The sequence below is a fragment of the Fundulus heteroclitus genome, chromosome 22 (genome assembly GCF_011125445.2).
Source record: "Fundulus heteroclitus isolate FHET01 chromosome 22, MU-UCD_Fhet_4.1, whole genome shotgun sequence".
NCBI classification, from domain to species: Eukaryota; Metazoa; Chordata; class Actinopteri; order Cyprinodontiformes; family Fundulidae; genus Fundulus; species Fundulus heteroclitus.
In genome coordinates this window covers 24,243,139-24,259,039 of record NC_046382.1, presented here as the reverse complement: position 1 = coordinate 24,259,039, position 15,901 = coordinate 24,243,139, and the positions used below count along the sequence as shown (strand labels likewise).

The window sequence follows — 15,901 nt, the reverse complement described above, 5'->3', positions numbered from 1 at the left end:
TTAACCATATGTCATTAGACTGGACAAGGAACTGTATTTTTCTTGCCACCACGCACCGTGAGCAGGATGATAAAAAAAAATTCCCAATCTGCTCACGTATAGAGAACTGTATCAAAAAGTGGCATCTTGGGGACACCAGGTCTCCATAACAACCATCGGATGCTATCTACACGCTAATGGGTTGTTCGGGAATGATGCCGGACAAAAGGTATTTTTGGTTATCGCATCAAAAGCGTAATTAAGTGACTTCGGTTAAACTCCACTGGGATTTTTAACTGGAACAATGTGTTTTGCTCAGATGAGGCTAAGATTGGACGTTTCAGGAATGAACACTCCCCGGTGGTTCTGGTGTGAAACAACGGAGGGCTCGGTAGCAAAGCACTTCATGTCCACTATTGGGTTTGGTGGGGGATGCGGGGATGCTGTGGGCCTGTTTGTCTTGTTAAGAGTGAACGCCGTCATGGATTCTGTTAAATACCAGGAGACTTTTAAGTAAAATCCAAGAAACTCTGGCAGAAATATGAAGATTAGTCATCATCTGTTTTTTTTTTCTTTTCCAGCTGGATAATGATCTAAAACATTTGGCTAAATCACCAGAGAAATGCTTCACATCATGCATAACCAACCTTTCTCCATTAGGCTGAATGAGCTCAGGGGAAGAGAGCATTAAAGAGCAACCAGGAACACGTGACTTTGGCTGATTGTGCGCTAACTCCGGTCCTCGAGTGCATTTTTCAGACGCGCCTCCTATTCAACACACGGTAATGAACAGCTCGTTACCAGGCCTCTGCAGAGTGTAATAACAAGTGGAGGAGCAGATTCATTTGATTCGGGTGTGCTGGAGCACGGATGCCTCTAAACGTTGCAGGACAGCGGTGGTCAAGGACTAGCATTGGACATCCCTTATCTGGATAGACTGCGCAAAGAGAGATCCCTCTTTCTATGTCCGCTCCATTCTTGTTGATCGCCATTGGAGAAGACTAAATGCTGTCCTGTTTGCTCCTCAGGCCTCTCTGTGCTTAACGTGTTGACTCTGTGTCTTCGAGTGCTCAAATCTTGAAGAAGAATGAATAAATATGCATGGCTGTTGCCCGTACATGCGTGGTTGTCACCATTATAGATTTCAAGCTTCTTTCTCTGACCTTGCTGATTGTACAGAACGCGCAGACCACACGAACACACGCGTAAAAATTCCACTCGTCCCACAAAGTGTCTGTGCACTCAGGCAGGCCCTGTGCTCACTGTCTATAAATAACGGCGACCCCTTATGCCTCTTAGAGCCGCCGTGGGGAATAAGAAAACGGTCTGCAACTCACAAGAGAATCAGGTAAAAACAGCAAGAACCTTCACACTCGACTGGAGACACCCGGCTCGATGGAAAAACAAGACTTGTACGACAATGGGAAATCAATGGAGTTGCCTAGGTGAGAGATACGACAAGGAGGAGAATTGGGCCCCACGATTTGAGGGAGGCGAGGCGAAAAGAAGGTAACTGAATAAGAGGCACAAACAGAGCAACGGCAAGACGGCTAAATTTGGCTCCTTCAGAGACACAGCAGGCAGGGGATAGCATTCTCTGAGATGTCAGTAGAGTTTGGATAGATAATACCGCAAACAATCCACAAACACCAACACATTTGATCAAACACTGGCTATTTAAGATTGGCCAGTTCTTGTATTTTTTTTTTTTTTACCTGGGTAAAACCCTCTCTTTTGCTTCATATGTCCTAAATGTAGCCCAAAGACACTTAAAATCTGCCTTTATGAGGCTATTAGATCAACCCTGACCATCTTTCTGTTTCACATTTAGACATCATTAGATATCTTTAAGCAGGGGATTGTTCACCTTTTACTTTTCAACTACATTTTTATTGTTGTTCAGCCAGTATCACCGTCTGTGTAAGCTTCACAGGGATCTGGGAAAGATCTGTTTGGCAAATGGCGGCATGGCCATGCTCCCCTTCCAACCTGATGGGGTTTAAGAGGATCTCAAGAAAAGAAAATGGGGAACAGGTGTGCCAAACTTGCAGAGACATACCCAAGAAGAATTGAAACTAAATAGTAAGCCATAGGTGTAAATGCCTATTAAATACTGATTTAACAAGCTTTTGGCAGAAAAAAATGTGTACATATTTCTAATCAGCTGCTTCCTGTCTTGTCAATATGGAGAAATATATAGTAAATACTGAATATATATATATATATATATATATATATATATATATATATATAAAGCTAATCATACTGAACCAACCTCACAATGGTTGTGCTCAGACTGCTTTAGGCCAGTCGGCAGTAATGGCGGAGACAACTGCTGTGATTAAAGATTTGCTAAGTTAGGTTTTTTTGATTCCACATAACACCCCCAACTCCATTAAAATGACATTAGGGTTTTAATAATGATAATCAAAGCTGGCTGGCCAGCGGCATTAGAGAACTAAGCAGCTGCTAAGGACCCCCAAACCCACAGCAGGCAAAGATCGCTAGAAATGTCACACAGGTTGATCACAAGTGCAATAGATCAGGGGAAATATAATAGTCCTCTTGAGGATTTCTTTTAGCAATGATGTTTATCTTGCAACCCTTCCATAAAGGCAGATACGTAGAGCGCACCACTGAAAGTGTTCCTGCTGATTCTTCCAGCTAAGCTGATGATCAGCTCATCGACGGACCATTGGACTCCTAGTGTCTTCTTGCACTGAATTTTGCCTTGGAGTCCCAGAGAAAAGGGGACAGAATACAAATGAATGCTACACTCAGAGCCTGACCTGTCATTAAGCATATTAAGCTGTGGTTTAGGGCCGGTGGCCTCGAGGGCCCCCCCGAGACTTACGACCATAAACTGACTCGTTGTTCTGGCGCCTGCCACAAAAAAAGACTGAACCTTTGTCAGTCATGTGTAATTTGGGTCGGCAGCAACTCAAACGTGCATAAAAACCGACTCACAGCTACTCTGAAACATTACAAGACTGTTTTTTTTTTTTTTTATCTTATTAGCCCAATGATTCGCCCACTTTGTAGGCCCCTGGGCTTAGGCCTGGTTGACCCTGTGCACACAAGAGCTGCCATGAGGGCACAAGCCATATTAAAGCTAATTTTGCTTCCAAAAAGAAGAAGCAAAACCCACAATTTGATGATAATTTCAACCAGAAAGAACATACTTTTTTATTTTAGATTGTTATAACTCTTTTGTTTCTCTGAGGGGTTTTATGCGCATTGCCATTTATACTTGTTCATTTTGTCAAGATTGGAACAAGGAATTTGTGTTTATTTGTTTTCTAACTTTACACATTTGTTTTTATTTGTTTATAGAAAACGTATATGTGCAGTTTGTACCTTTTTCATCTTGTTGAGATTTGAACATGTGTCCCATTTGTTACTGGCTAGCATAGTTCAAAGTTGGAAGTTTTTTTTTTTTTTTTGCCTTTTTTGCCGTATTGTAATTTAGAGAATAAATATAAAAAAACACAAACTTTTATTGTATTATTTTTTATTCTGTGAGAGGTGACTATATATTTTATGTAAAACCTTAGGGTTGAAGCCCTCTAACGGTAAAACTGAGATTAACATTTAACAAGTTTCAACCCGAAGCAGTATCTAGACCTAGACCAACAAATACTAAATGGACTATAGGCCTTTTCTAGCCAATCAGGTTGCTCAAAGCACTCTACAACACATTCTGTGCCCCCGGCTACCCATCCACACATGCATGCTTGCAGCATTGTCAGTCAGTGTGGTAACTATGATGCACTTTAGTCATAAAGGTAAAATATTATGCATAAGGTATATAACTGCATTCAGCATTTGGTTTTGAGTATCTATAACTGTCCACTAATAGTAAAGCAGGTTCCCCCAAATGTCCAGGCCCGGCCCTTAATACACCTTACGTTTTTATTTGATAAGAATTTGGCAATCAAGTATCCTTATCCTTTTACTTCACAGTCATGAACATATTGTGCTGGCTTATCCCACACTTGTGCAGGGTACCGTAGTTATTCTTGTTTGGATATAAAAAAAGATATTACATCAAAATCTGAAGAAATCTAATTTTTTTTGCTGAATGTATGCTAGAGCTGATGCTTAGAACGTCATTTTGGATCTACCGACTAATTTACAATTCATGACCTGTCTATACAACACCTGTGCCTTCAGCTGGGGTTTAGATCACAGTGAATGGCCGCTTCTATTCAGTCGTCTGTGCAATCACAGCCCCGCTATACCGCTCCCAGCCAGCCAAGACACCCCACAGAGGCACCGCTAGTCATTCCAAGTCCTGCACGGCGCTGAACGGACCGCTCGTCCCAGAACAGTTGGAAACGATTAAGATGCAGTCCATCTGCTGTTCGCTGCAGTGTTTCTGGATGTTCAAGGCCGCAGAAAGAATCTGGAATATGATAAGGAATGACTCATGGCCGGTGCAAAAGCATGACTGGGAAGACTAATGGGTTTCAGATAAGCTGTTATCATCAGCCATGTTATTAATGCATCAGAGGCAGTCTATTTGAGCATCAGGGAACACTGGGTGGCTGAGCCAGACCGAGCTCCATCGCTGATAGTTTACTGTTTCTACAGATCGTCTTTAATGGAGTATTTGGCTCAGACGTTACAGATGCCATTATCCACAATTATGCTTTATGTGGTGTAGTGTAGTGAGACAACACTGGAATGAACGTCGACGCATAAGAATTTTTTTAAAGGCTTGATGCCAGTATAATGAACAACAGGAGCAGAAGAGTAAAACTGTGTATTATAGGTTAAAAAAGGTAAAAGAAAAGGTAGAAATGTTATCTAAATGTAACCTGAACTAACACGGCATCACATTTTTTTTCATGGCTGCTAAAAGCTTCGGCTACTGCTGTCTCTCTGCAAAATGAATCCACTTTATGCACAAACGTTTTTCTGCTCGTTAGCATCCAGCCTGAATGGGAAAAAACAGGCACAGGCAGGATTGATGCTTCAGAGCTGCCTGACCACTGGAACGTACTTTTCCAAGACAAGGATTTACCAGACACTCAGAGATAACCATCAACCCTTTTAGCCACCTCTGTGCTGGCACGTGTGATGCGGGTAATGAGTAAAAAAACGACCTGAACCAACGAGTATGCGTGACAAAAAACTGGGCAGGCAGGACTCAAATGATAACTTAGACCAGGGTGACCAAGCTTTTTGAAACTGAGCTACTACTTCATTGTGTTGTGTCATAAGAAGGGCTTACCAGTGCTGTACTAGAAGAGTCAGAGTTCACCTTAACTTTATGCAAAATAAACACATTTTTCATGCTTTTTTATAGATATTGTCATTTTGAAATCTATTTAAATGCAAGTGTGAATAAATAAAATGCAATTGGTGGATTGGGCTTTTTTTATTTATTTATGGACAGGCTGGTGGGCACCACATTTGGTCCTCGGGGGGCTACTTGGTTCCCACGGGCACCATGTTGGTGACCCCTGACTTAGACAGTTTCCAAAAATTTATTGGTTTACTGACAGTCCAAAAGTCAGTACACAGGGAATCAGTCAAGAGGGCAGAGGTATCCAAAAACACTGGGCTGAGGCAGAGTCGAAGCACAAAATAGGTCAAAAAGTCACTAGAGCAGGGGCCTGCAACCTTTACAGTCTAAAGAGCCATTTTGCCTTCAGTCCACTTGAATTAAACTCGTTTCAGAGCCCCAAATGTTGCCTGGCCTTTTGAAAAAGGACAAGTTATAATTTTTGGTAAATATCTGCTGTGGGAAATATGTTGTCATTGTTAAAGAAACGTCATTTTACGTCTATTTTGAGGTTTAAAAAAAGATGATGGATGGGATGTTGACATTTGTGGATAATGATGTAAAATAAATCATAGTTTCCAACATAATGAAAAAATATTGATTTAAAATAAAATATTACTGGCACTTTCACCATCATTCTGAAAATTAAAAGCAATTATTCCAAGAAAAAAACTGCTAAAACCTGTATTTTTTTTATCATTAATACATTTAATTACCACAATAACAATATAATTTATAGCCAAAGTTATTAAGAGCCACTGTGGAAGGTCCAAAGAGTTACTTTGCGGCTCCAGAGCCACAGGTTGCAGACCCCTGCACTAGAGGGTAGAAAGCTTTGCGGGGAAAAAAGGCTGGGACCATTGCTGGTAGAAACAAAGACGAACTGGCATGGGAGGAAAGGAACAGACTGACTAAATACACAGGAGGAGGTGATTGAGAGCAGGTGTGTACAATCAGGCTGGCTGAGGAAGTGCAGGCAGCAGAGATGAGCCAATCAAAGCTGCCGCGTCACAGTATGTCCCGTATTGAGCTTCCTTTCAACTGGACTAATTCTGTAGTTTATTCTTAGGTCAGGAGAAATACTACAACAGATTACAGGACAGGAAAACCGGTGCGTGATTTTATTTGCAGAGGCTTAGATTATCGTAATGTCTTTACTGAGCTCTGTCGAAACAACATCTACGAGGAGGCCACTGCTGCTTCCAGGGCCCTGACCAGCACCAGGAAAGTCTGTGCACAGGCTCCCTGTTTGGATAGATGTTTAAAACCGAGTCATTGGTTATTGGGCCTAAACACATTTCTGGATTGCTTGCCAGGTGGTAAACATGTAGATGCCACAGTGTCATCTGAGACTGACTCACTCATAGGCCTTTTCCACCAACACAGCTCGGGCCCATTCTGGTTCCAGCACCTGTTTTAGAACCGCGGTCGCGTGTTTCCACTAAAAAAAAAAAGAGGCACCAGACCCCCAACAGTAGGTCGACTCGGGCAACATATAGCTGGTCCTTCTATGGAACCATGACTGTCAGAACACAAATACGGTATAAAAACAACAACATAAGGAAAGTGCTAAACACCCAAACACAAGTGAATTACTGAACTTATTTCTATTTATCTTGAGCTGGTGAAAAAAGGTTATACATCAATGTGGAAACACAACAGGAAAATGTTATCCTTTCAACACTTCCTTTTTCTGGTCAGCCAGTATGGATTGACATAGCTCTTAATTAGTTTAATTTAATTAGTTTTAATTGATAGAGCACAGTCATTATTTATAACCAAAACCATTTTCTTCTTTGTAAGGTCCAAGCTGCAGTCATTTCTTTTTAGCTGATGCTTCCTGACAGCCTCCCAAAAGCGCCTGTCAGTGTTCCCAGGCAACATTTAGCTCTGATGCTCCTCAGCTCTGGAACAGACTTTCTGAAAACCTGAGATGTGTTTATTGCAGCTTCCTTATCATGATCAGACATTCTTTTATCGGTCTTCTATCATGTCTTTAGTAATCAATTTGTTTTATATTTATTGCTTTATATATGTCTTCTTTTATTTTAATGTTTATTTTCTTCTGCTGTTTAAAGATGCATTTCTTGTTTTTAACAGTTTTTTTTTTTTTGTTTTTTTTTTACATTTCTTCTGTAATTTTTCTGTAAACTACTTTTTATTACCTAGTGCATGGATGGTTCTATACATGCTTTGCATTACAGGGAAAATGTATCTGCCCCAATCGCTTAATCTGTAGATTTCTATAATAAGAAAAAAAATGCTTTGATCTATTATCTGCAATTAATTTAAAATTTTTTATTTTTCTGTCTACCTAGAAATGCATCAAAAAATGAGCTGGTGACTGGAAATAGCTGATTTCACACCAGACAAGTCCTACCGACTGATTAAAAGTTCATGTTTTGAACGCGCCATACCTTATTGCTAACAGGTCATTTCAACGTACTGAGAGAAGGAGACCAAAAAAAAAAAGAAGAGGTTTTCGAAAATAAACTAAAACGATTTAGTATGTCCTCCATCAAACCTACTGTAGCACCAGCTCTACCTTGTCTGGAAAATGTGTAAAATACATAAATCCATGCATTCATCCATCCGTCCAAGCTAATCCTTCTAGGGTGCCATCTCCAGCAGTCATTGGAAAACAGGTCCCTCACAGGGCAACACAAGGACACAAAGGACACACAACCGTGCAGGAACACGCTCACTTCTAAGGTAATATAGAGAGTCTAAAATAAATCTCACAGCCTGATCACATTATGCTAAAAAACTGCACTGGCATCACAGAAAAAAAAAGCATCCAACAGTAAGCAAATCAAGCTAATTTTGTTTTCAGACATGCAATGCTGGAAAAACAGACCGAGTGATCATCCATCACTGTTTCCGCTATTTGAACTCAAACGGACACTAATGATGTTATTGTTTAGGATAAAGTCATACATTCGTCTTTCCTGTCGCCCGCTTTATCTTTTCTCCTTTCCTCAGGATTTAGTGCATTAGCGGAATGAAATGTTGAGTGCACCTGTTAGATTAAAGGATTGAAGGTATTCCCCTTTATTATTTGTTGACTGTTACTGTTAAATTTAATCGCCTTGTCCTCCTGTGAAATAAATTGAATCGGAGCGTGGGAGCTGTTTTTAACTTGAAGCGGAAGAGCCTCTTATCCCGATTCTGCTTTTACATCCCGTGGAAGAATAAATATGAAATATTTACAGTGCACCCTGCCCACAGTCTGCGGTGTGTGCTGCGTGTTTGTGTTTATCTGTGTGCAGACATGTGAAAGGGAGGGGGAGAGGTGGAGCGATTCTTTTCGAGTTGTGTGGCTTTGATTATTGCTTCCCGGGCTTGGATTTATCAAATTCCAGCTCTAATCTCTCAGAGATATCAGCATCAATCTGTTTACTTAGAATTATGTCACTGGAAGAGACTTCCACACCAACACATGCCCATAAGTCTACACTGGTTATTGTCGTATTCCTTTTTTTTTTTTTTTTTTTTAGCTCAAAAGGCCAAGATGAAGCGCAGCCAATTAAAGGTTCATTACATTTACCGTTAGGCACTGCTCATTAGGAACAATGAGAAGGATACAAGCAGTGTTATTTCAGCCGTGGCAGATCACAGTTTTAATGATTTGGAGAAACTTAACCAAAAGGATGTTTTTTTTGTTTTTTTTTGTTTCACGTTCCGTCCCTGAAGTGCGGCTGGTTAAGGGGATAGAGTCATCAAACTCCCAGGGATCCATCCTCCATCTCGGTGCAGAGGGGATGCTGTTGCTACAGCAGCCAGCTGAAATCAAAGTGGTTTCCATTGGCGATTCCTGCGGGAGGTTTAGCGCCTCACTTCTCTGATGTTTTTCCTGTCATCTACATGATCGCCAGAGACGCCACCGCTCTTTAATGCGCTGGCATCAAAACCCTGTTTTTATGCTAGCACCAGTATTGACTGCGATCACATGCCTGTAAACATCTGAATGCACACAAAGACCCTAAGGAGTATTGGTCATGAAAGGGATAAGTGTCATGCTTATTTTTTTGTGCTTCGTGAGACCTTTCTTAAAAATTCAGATATATGGGAAGTCAGAGCAGGAGACAAGGGAAGCTATTGAAGAGTTTTTTCTGAGGTTCTGTTAAATCTAATAAGTGGGTTTTGGGCCCAGCCATGGGAGAGGACAGGGACTGAACCACACACAGAGAACAAAAGAGACGGGCAAAAACCGAACAGCACAATGCACAGCTCCCAAGGAGGAGGAGTCGTGACGTCATAGAGCTACAAAACTGGTGTAGCAGCTTTCTCTTTGATCGGAGTTCCCCTGCAGGCTGCACTGGGGAGGACACGCGCTAGAACGTCTTGATCTCGCTGGGGTAAAACACTGCGTCTTCAAGGAAAGCTCTGATCCAAAGCAGGGGGTCTTCAATCCTGGTCCTCAGGATCCACTGGTCCTGCATGTTTTAGGTGTCCCCCTACCTTCCACACACCTGACCTAAATAAACGGGGGATTAACAGGACTCTGCAGCCCTTGATGGCTCCTGAAGTGGTCATGCAATCATTTGATTCAGGTGCAGTGGAGCAGAGACACAACCAAAACGTGCAGGACAGTGGATCCTGAGGACCAGGGTTGAAGACCGCTGATCCAAAGTAAATTATGTTCTGGTGCTTGTGTATCCGGTGACCGTACCACAGCTGAAAATCAGACTAGCCGCCTGAACCTGGCTAACTGAGGTCCGGCAGAATTGTAGACTCTCCAAGAAACGTTTTTTTTTTTCCGGCTGCCAAAAGAAGAAATAACTAAAACCAGCACAGCTGACACGTGGACCAGTGCGAGCAGAGGCTCACGCCAGCTGCTAGACGGAGAGCGGCCTAATGCTACAAGTTTTTTGGGTTTTTTTGTGCAATTGTGATTGGTCAAGAGTCAATTTACTTTTGTATTGCGAAGTTATTCAGTTTTATCTGCGTTTTTCCTTCATCTCCTCTCAAAAACAGCCATCAAATGTATCTGCATAGTCCTTGTAAGCGTGCTAAATGTGTGCCTCCGTTAGCTCGGCCGCTAATGCTAAAGCCCTGCTAATGTTAAGATGGTAGCCATCATTAGTTCTGTGTTGCCTACACGGCTCATTCTTTTTGTACAGTTGACCATAGCGAGCTGCCAGTGCCCAGACGCACATTAATATGTGTATTAACGGCACTCACAGGGACACAAGGGACTTAAAAGGGTTAATAAATAACTTCACCGACGCCATTTCCTTCGTTGTTATGATGAGCCACATCCTCAAGATGGCCAAATTGTGAGTTTGTTTATATAATTATTTCTGCTTTAGCAAAATATTTTTGAAAGCTTTGTGAACTGGCTGTTTTAACACATTGCAATTGTTCTTAAGTGGTTTTGAAGCTACATTTTTAAATGTACATGTTCTCACCGAACTGCGATATCAGTATTGTTTTATTCTTATTTGTTGCTTTTTACTATGTTTTTTGTAGTTTTACTCATTTGTTTTTACTTTTTACTTAGTAGTTTAGCTGATTGGTATTAGCCAAGTGAAATAATGTCTGGAAGTTGAAGTATTTTATGTTAGAAATTCTTATATTTGATGAGACATGGTTTGTATTTATGCAGTATATGTGTGCAGGGCTTACTGTTTGAGCACGCCGGTGTGAAAATTCACTCCCTCATCTATTGTTCTATAATACCAGACTTCACCAGGCAGGTTAATAAAACGATAACGGAAAGAGACTGAGAGCTGTTTGTCTGTTAATTAATTACTGATAATAACGTGGTGATCAAAATTACTAACTTAATTAATAATTGCATTTTCCACTTAATAAATATTCTTAGCCAAAACAAACTTATTGTTGCACAAAACATTTTATATAATAAATGCAGTAGATAACTGATCTGACATAATTGCTTAGTATGAATCCAGATTAGTTGGAGCTCTAGTCTGAAGCTAAGAGCTAGTCAGAGAGGGACGAAGACTAATGTCTAATTTTGGACTAATGTCTAGTTTTTACATTCACCAACTTTGCATAAATTAGTCGTGATGCAGCAATACATATCATGCTTACAATGTTAGACAAAATGAGATTAGCAATGTTTACTGAAAATAAACAAATAGTCAATGTTCAACATATCACAAACTGGAGTTTGAAGATTTTGATCATCATGGAATATTCCAATACCTGTTTAAGTAGTCTATACATTGTGGTAGATTAAAGTCTTCATTTGTCTCAAACAATGTTTTAATGACTCTCTGTTCAGGGTATAATTATTCAGTTGGGGTCTGATCAGTCTCAGTATTTTAGATTTTGAAAAACAAATAACCAAATGCAATCTAAAACATTTAAAAAATCCAGGAAATAGCCCTTATTGCTCACAAGAAGCTTGAAGTAGATGCAAATCTTTGCAGATAACGCCTCGCCAGTCCTGCTATTCTCATAGTGTTTACTGTTTGTATCTTGCCTGTTTGTCATTGTGTGAAACAATAAATAAATACATTTTATTCTAATCTGTTTTATGATCTTGTTACATCTACATAGTTAATCTTACGGGGGAAAAACATACGTGTTATCTTTATCCTTATGTTTCATACAGGAAGATCATTGGCATCGAACTGCCTCCTACCTTCATTTATTTCCTTTGTAAATGATTATTGGCTTCTTTGTGCATTTTTGTCAAATGCACTCATGACTTAGGCTTGAATGTTCATTAAAAAGTGTCATGGTGTTTTTTTTTTTATGCTTGGGCTTGTTTTAAGACAACATAAACCCGCTTTTGTCATGGGTCCGTCTCAAACTACCCATTAGCTTCAGCTTCTAAGAGCATCTAATCTGAATTTATAGTAAACAACAAATGAAATGTTAATGTTCGCTGTTCTTACCTGCCTTAGGACAGTGGATGCAAATTAGCTCTTGTGCTAATTCTGGCATATTTACATTGATGCTTTAAGATGACATGTTGATGAATGTGCATTGTCCTAATTCAAATAAATAAATTTAATTGCAGCGCTATCTACTGTAGGTAAGGTATTAACTGATCATTAGCTGTACAAACATAAAAAAATAAATAAAAAAAAACCCTTTCTTCAAAACAATTGTAAACTGCCCCTTTAAGAAGAGCACTGAGAGGAGCAACATGTTCTAGTTGTGGCTGTCTCCCGTTGACTCAGGGTAGACAGGTTTTCTTCTTGCACGGCCAACCAGGATGTGCTGAATTCAGAAGGTCGTTGCTGGAGAAGCAAACATTTTAGATCAAAGCTGTGTAAATTTAGATCAGCACCCAGTGAGTCATAATCCCACAATGATTTCAACTTAATCTTCCCATGCCCACAATATCATTACTTCCTCACAGTTCCAGGGAACATGTGTTATTCTTTAGGTAATTACAGTGAGATAAAGCCTCTCTCTTTGTTTCAGGCCCTGGCTTTAAGGTTATTATTTGTTTTTGTTTTTATTTTAACTAAACTGACAGTAAAGATCCCTCAAAGAGAGAAAGAAAATACACCTCGAAACATATTCCCACACGCCCTCGGCTATTTCTATTTCTAATCAAACGGGAACACATTTCACATGCAGCCCGCAGTCTCACAGGATCAATTAAAACCAAATTAACGTAGGTCATATGCAACCTAATCCAGCTGCAATATACTGTCCAAATCCTGTTGGGGATCATTAGTAATCATTTCACAGAGCTGGAGGCAGAGCGGCATCCATACGTCCACAGACACGGCAATTTATCACCAGGCATACCCTGCAGGCTTTAATCAATCCCAGCAACCCAGATCAGTCTGTTCAATAGGTGCATGAGCACATCAGTCAATCGGCGCAGTCTGTCTTCCTTAATTCTCTTGTTTGTGAAGTCCCTGGAGCCACCTCTGAGGTGGGGCACTTAAGGATGAAGGGCAGCATGATGCTTTGGGCCCACACTGCCATGCAGAAACTACTCAGGCATCAATTGCTTATAATTAGGAGCCAAATAAAAAAATGGGCCATTGCTGGAAGAATGAAATAGAGAGTGAGCCAATGTGCTTTGTGTTTATTAGGAAGGTGATTCATTCTAGTTTTCTGATTAAATCCAACTTTTAGCTACCCAGATTTTTCAGGGTTAAGTTGCATTCTCATCTCCAAACAGGTTTATCCAAGGAAATAAATGAAAGAACGAATAAGAAAAAATGAGGCAAAACCATCAGAAATAAAATAAAAAAATACCTATCAAACTCTTAAATATTCATTTATTTATGTTCCGCGTGTGGCTGGCGGTAAACCCGCAGAAAGCGCCAAGTTTGCGTGAAAGATGGAGTAAACATGGCAGCGTTTCTCCATCCGCGCGTCCGCACGCCGCATTCTCTCCCGGCGAGTCGACACTTACGTCTCGGAAGCGGTTCCAGTGCTTGATCTTGCGGCTGTACTGTGAAATGGTGGACAGCCACTGCTCGTCTTCCATGAAATTCCCGGATTTCTCCGCCTCTCGGACGCTCTTCACGTCCGCCTGGAAGGTGGACCCCGCGAACACCAGCAGCGGGACGAGAACGCACGCCACATCCGACATTTCCACCATGTTCGGCCGTAAAGAAGGAAGGAGGGGTGGTGGTGGTGGTGGTGGAAGAAAAACAACAACAACAACAACACGATCACAGGACACCTCCCCGCACGGAGCACCACCGTCTGTCGGCTTTTCCTCTTCTGGGAGGCGGCGGATGCTGAGGCTGGAGGGAGAGCGCCACCTGATTAGCCCGTAAGATGCTCCTTCAGATGGGAGGGAGGCAGACGGAGGGAGCCGTGGAGGGAGGGAGCTGTTCAGTGGTGTAGAAACTGAATCCCCCCCCCCCCCCCCCCCCAGGCTGATGTGAGACACCTTTCTGGTTACACCTCTAGGCGGAAACTTAAGAGTTATGCGCATTTTCCAAAGAGATCTTTGCGAGCCCCTGAATAACTTAGGATTTACACGCACGTTTTTTTTTTATTCACGAATGGAAACTCAAGGCACTCTACAAAGTCAACTCCATCAAATTGTGCAGACAGAAAAGTTTCCCATCAAAGGAAACCCTGTGGATTGCAGACTCCTCCTGAAAGAACGTGTGGCAACAGCGGACAGTCGCCCGCATTGTGAAGAGCTGTCTTTGCAGCAATCCCTCACGCCGAGCAGGCATGTGGCGACAGTGGAGAGGAAAACTCCCCTCCAGCGGAACCAGGCTCAGCGACCGACTGGGGGTTAGAGAAGACGGAGCAGAGACACAAAAAAAAGGACACAGAAGCACCGATCCAGGAATACTTTCTATGTTGGAGAGGACAGGTGGCTGTGTTTCGGAAAGAAGCCCAGCTGAGCAGATACGCTCTGCGCCAGTTTTACGTTCAAGAGGAAGAAAGAGAGCGCATATAGTTGCAGTGAAAGCTCAGTAAAAAGTCTTGGGGTGTTTTCACGCCAAGACGCTCCTCTGGACTTTGGTAGGACTTGGCAGGGAACGTCGAAAGACTTCGTTTAAATGGGTTTACTTTTGCACCGAACCTTTGAAAGCAGACCGACCTACCTGGTTGTCATGCAATTATGTATGGGGGTGCGATCACAGGAAGCTGCTCACGATGAGCAGTGAACGAAACAGCAATGGCTCCTGCGTATTGCTCTGTAGGTGGTCACCAACATGGTGGCACCCAAGGACCGTGTGTGGTGCCCTCGAGCATGTTCTAAAAATGGGACAACCATCCAGTGAACTGCATCTAAAATGGCATTTTATGCCGTTGCTCTTCCTTTGTAATCACACACACTTGTGTTGTTTAAATAGATTTAAAAATGACATTATCTGGGGGGAAAAAAGCATGAAAAATGTGTTTATTTCTCATAAAGTTAAGATTAGATCTGACTCTTCTAGTTCCAAGGTCATTACTGGTAGCCCTTCATGTAACACAGCACAAATGAAGTCGCTCTCAGTTTCAAAAAGGTTAAAGGTAGGAAACATCTGCAGCAGTGTCAGAAATGGGAGCAGAGAAGGAGAGAATAGGACATACGGCAAAGATTTAAACATGTTTAGATCACATTTCTGCATACGTGTAAGAGATGTCCCGTACTCTCTTTGGTTCGATAGACCCGCCTTCCCAGACAGACGCAAGTTAGCCTGATTGGTCGGCCCCAGAGTTTGGACGAGGTGTTGTCCTTGAAGTGGACTATCTGAGGAAGCGAACTCTGGTCCCTTTAAAGCAGACTAAACAGCGCTATCTCACAGCATCCTGAGTCTTTAGTTCACATTTGGTTTTGTAGTCCATTTCCTTTGTGCACACCGTTCTCATTACTTCCTGTTTCTGATTTTTATGGTTACCTTTTAGTTTACTGGTTCATGCATTCTTTGTTGTATTGCTTCTCTCACAGCTGCAGCCTGTTGTTGATTTGACTCACCTGTTTCACATCAAAGTAATCAACCTCTTCAGCATTTCATCTTCTCATTTCTGTCCCTCCCATTAAGCTCCTGTTTGTGGCTTTGCTCTGGATTTTTTTCCCTCCATATCCTGTTTTTCATTTCCAGCTCTGAACTCTTTGATTTTTTTTTTTTTTTTTTTTTACCAGCGACTAGTTTTCTTCATCTATTTCACATTTTATCACGGACACACTTTCGCATTATAACTGGTAGTGACTGTCATCTGTACACACATACA

At 41.5% G+C, this 15,901-nt stretch overlaps 1 protein-coding gene across 2 annotated transcripts in view; it reads right to left on the bottom strand.

The window, feature by feature from the left end:
• The window catches only part of spock2 (SPARC (osteonectin), cwcv and kazal like domains proteoglycan 2), a 42,062-nt gene extending 28,029 nt beyond the window's left edge, over positions 1-14,033 (bottom strand). Inside the window, exon 1 of one of the 2 annotated variants that reach the window (XM_012880645.3) lies at positions 13,626-14,033. In XM_012880645.3, the coding sequence (XP_012736099.2) occupies positions 13,626-13,814 (189 nt within the window). In that variant the 5' untranslated portion in view covers positions 13,815-14,033. The remainder of the gene's footprint in view (positions 1-13,625) is intronic. The other variant, XM_012880643.3, reaches the window with a different exon arrangement.
• Positions 14,034-15,901: the final 1,868 nt, after the last annotated feature.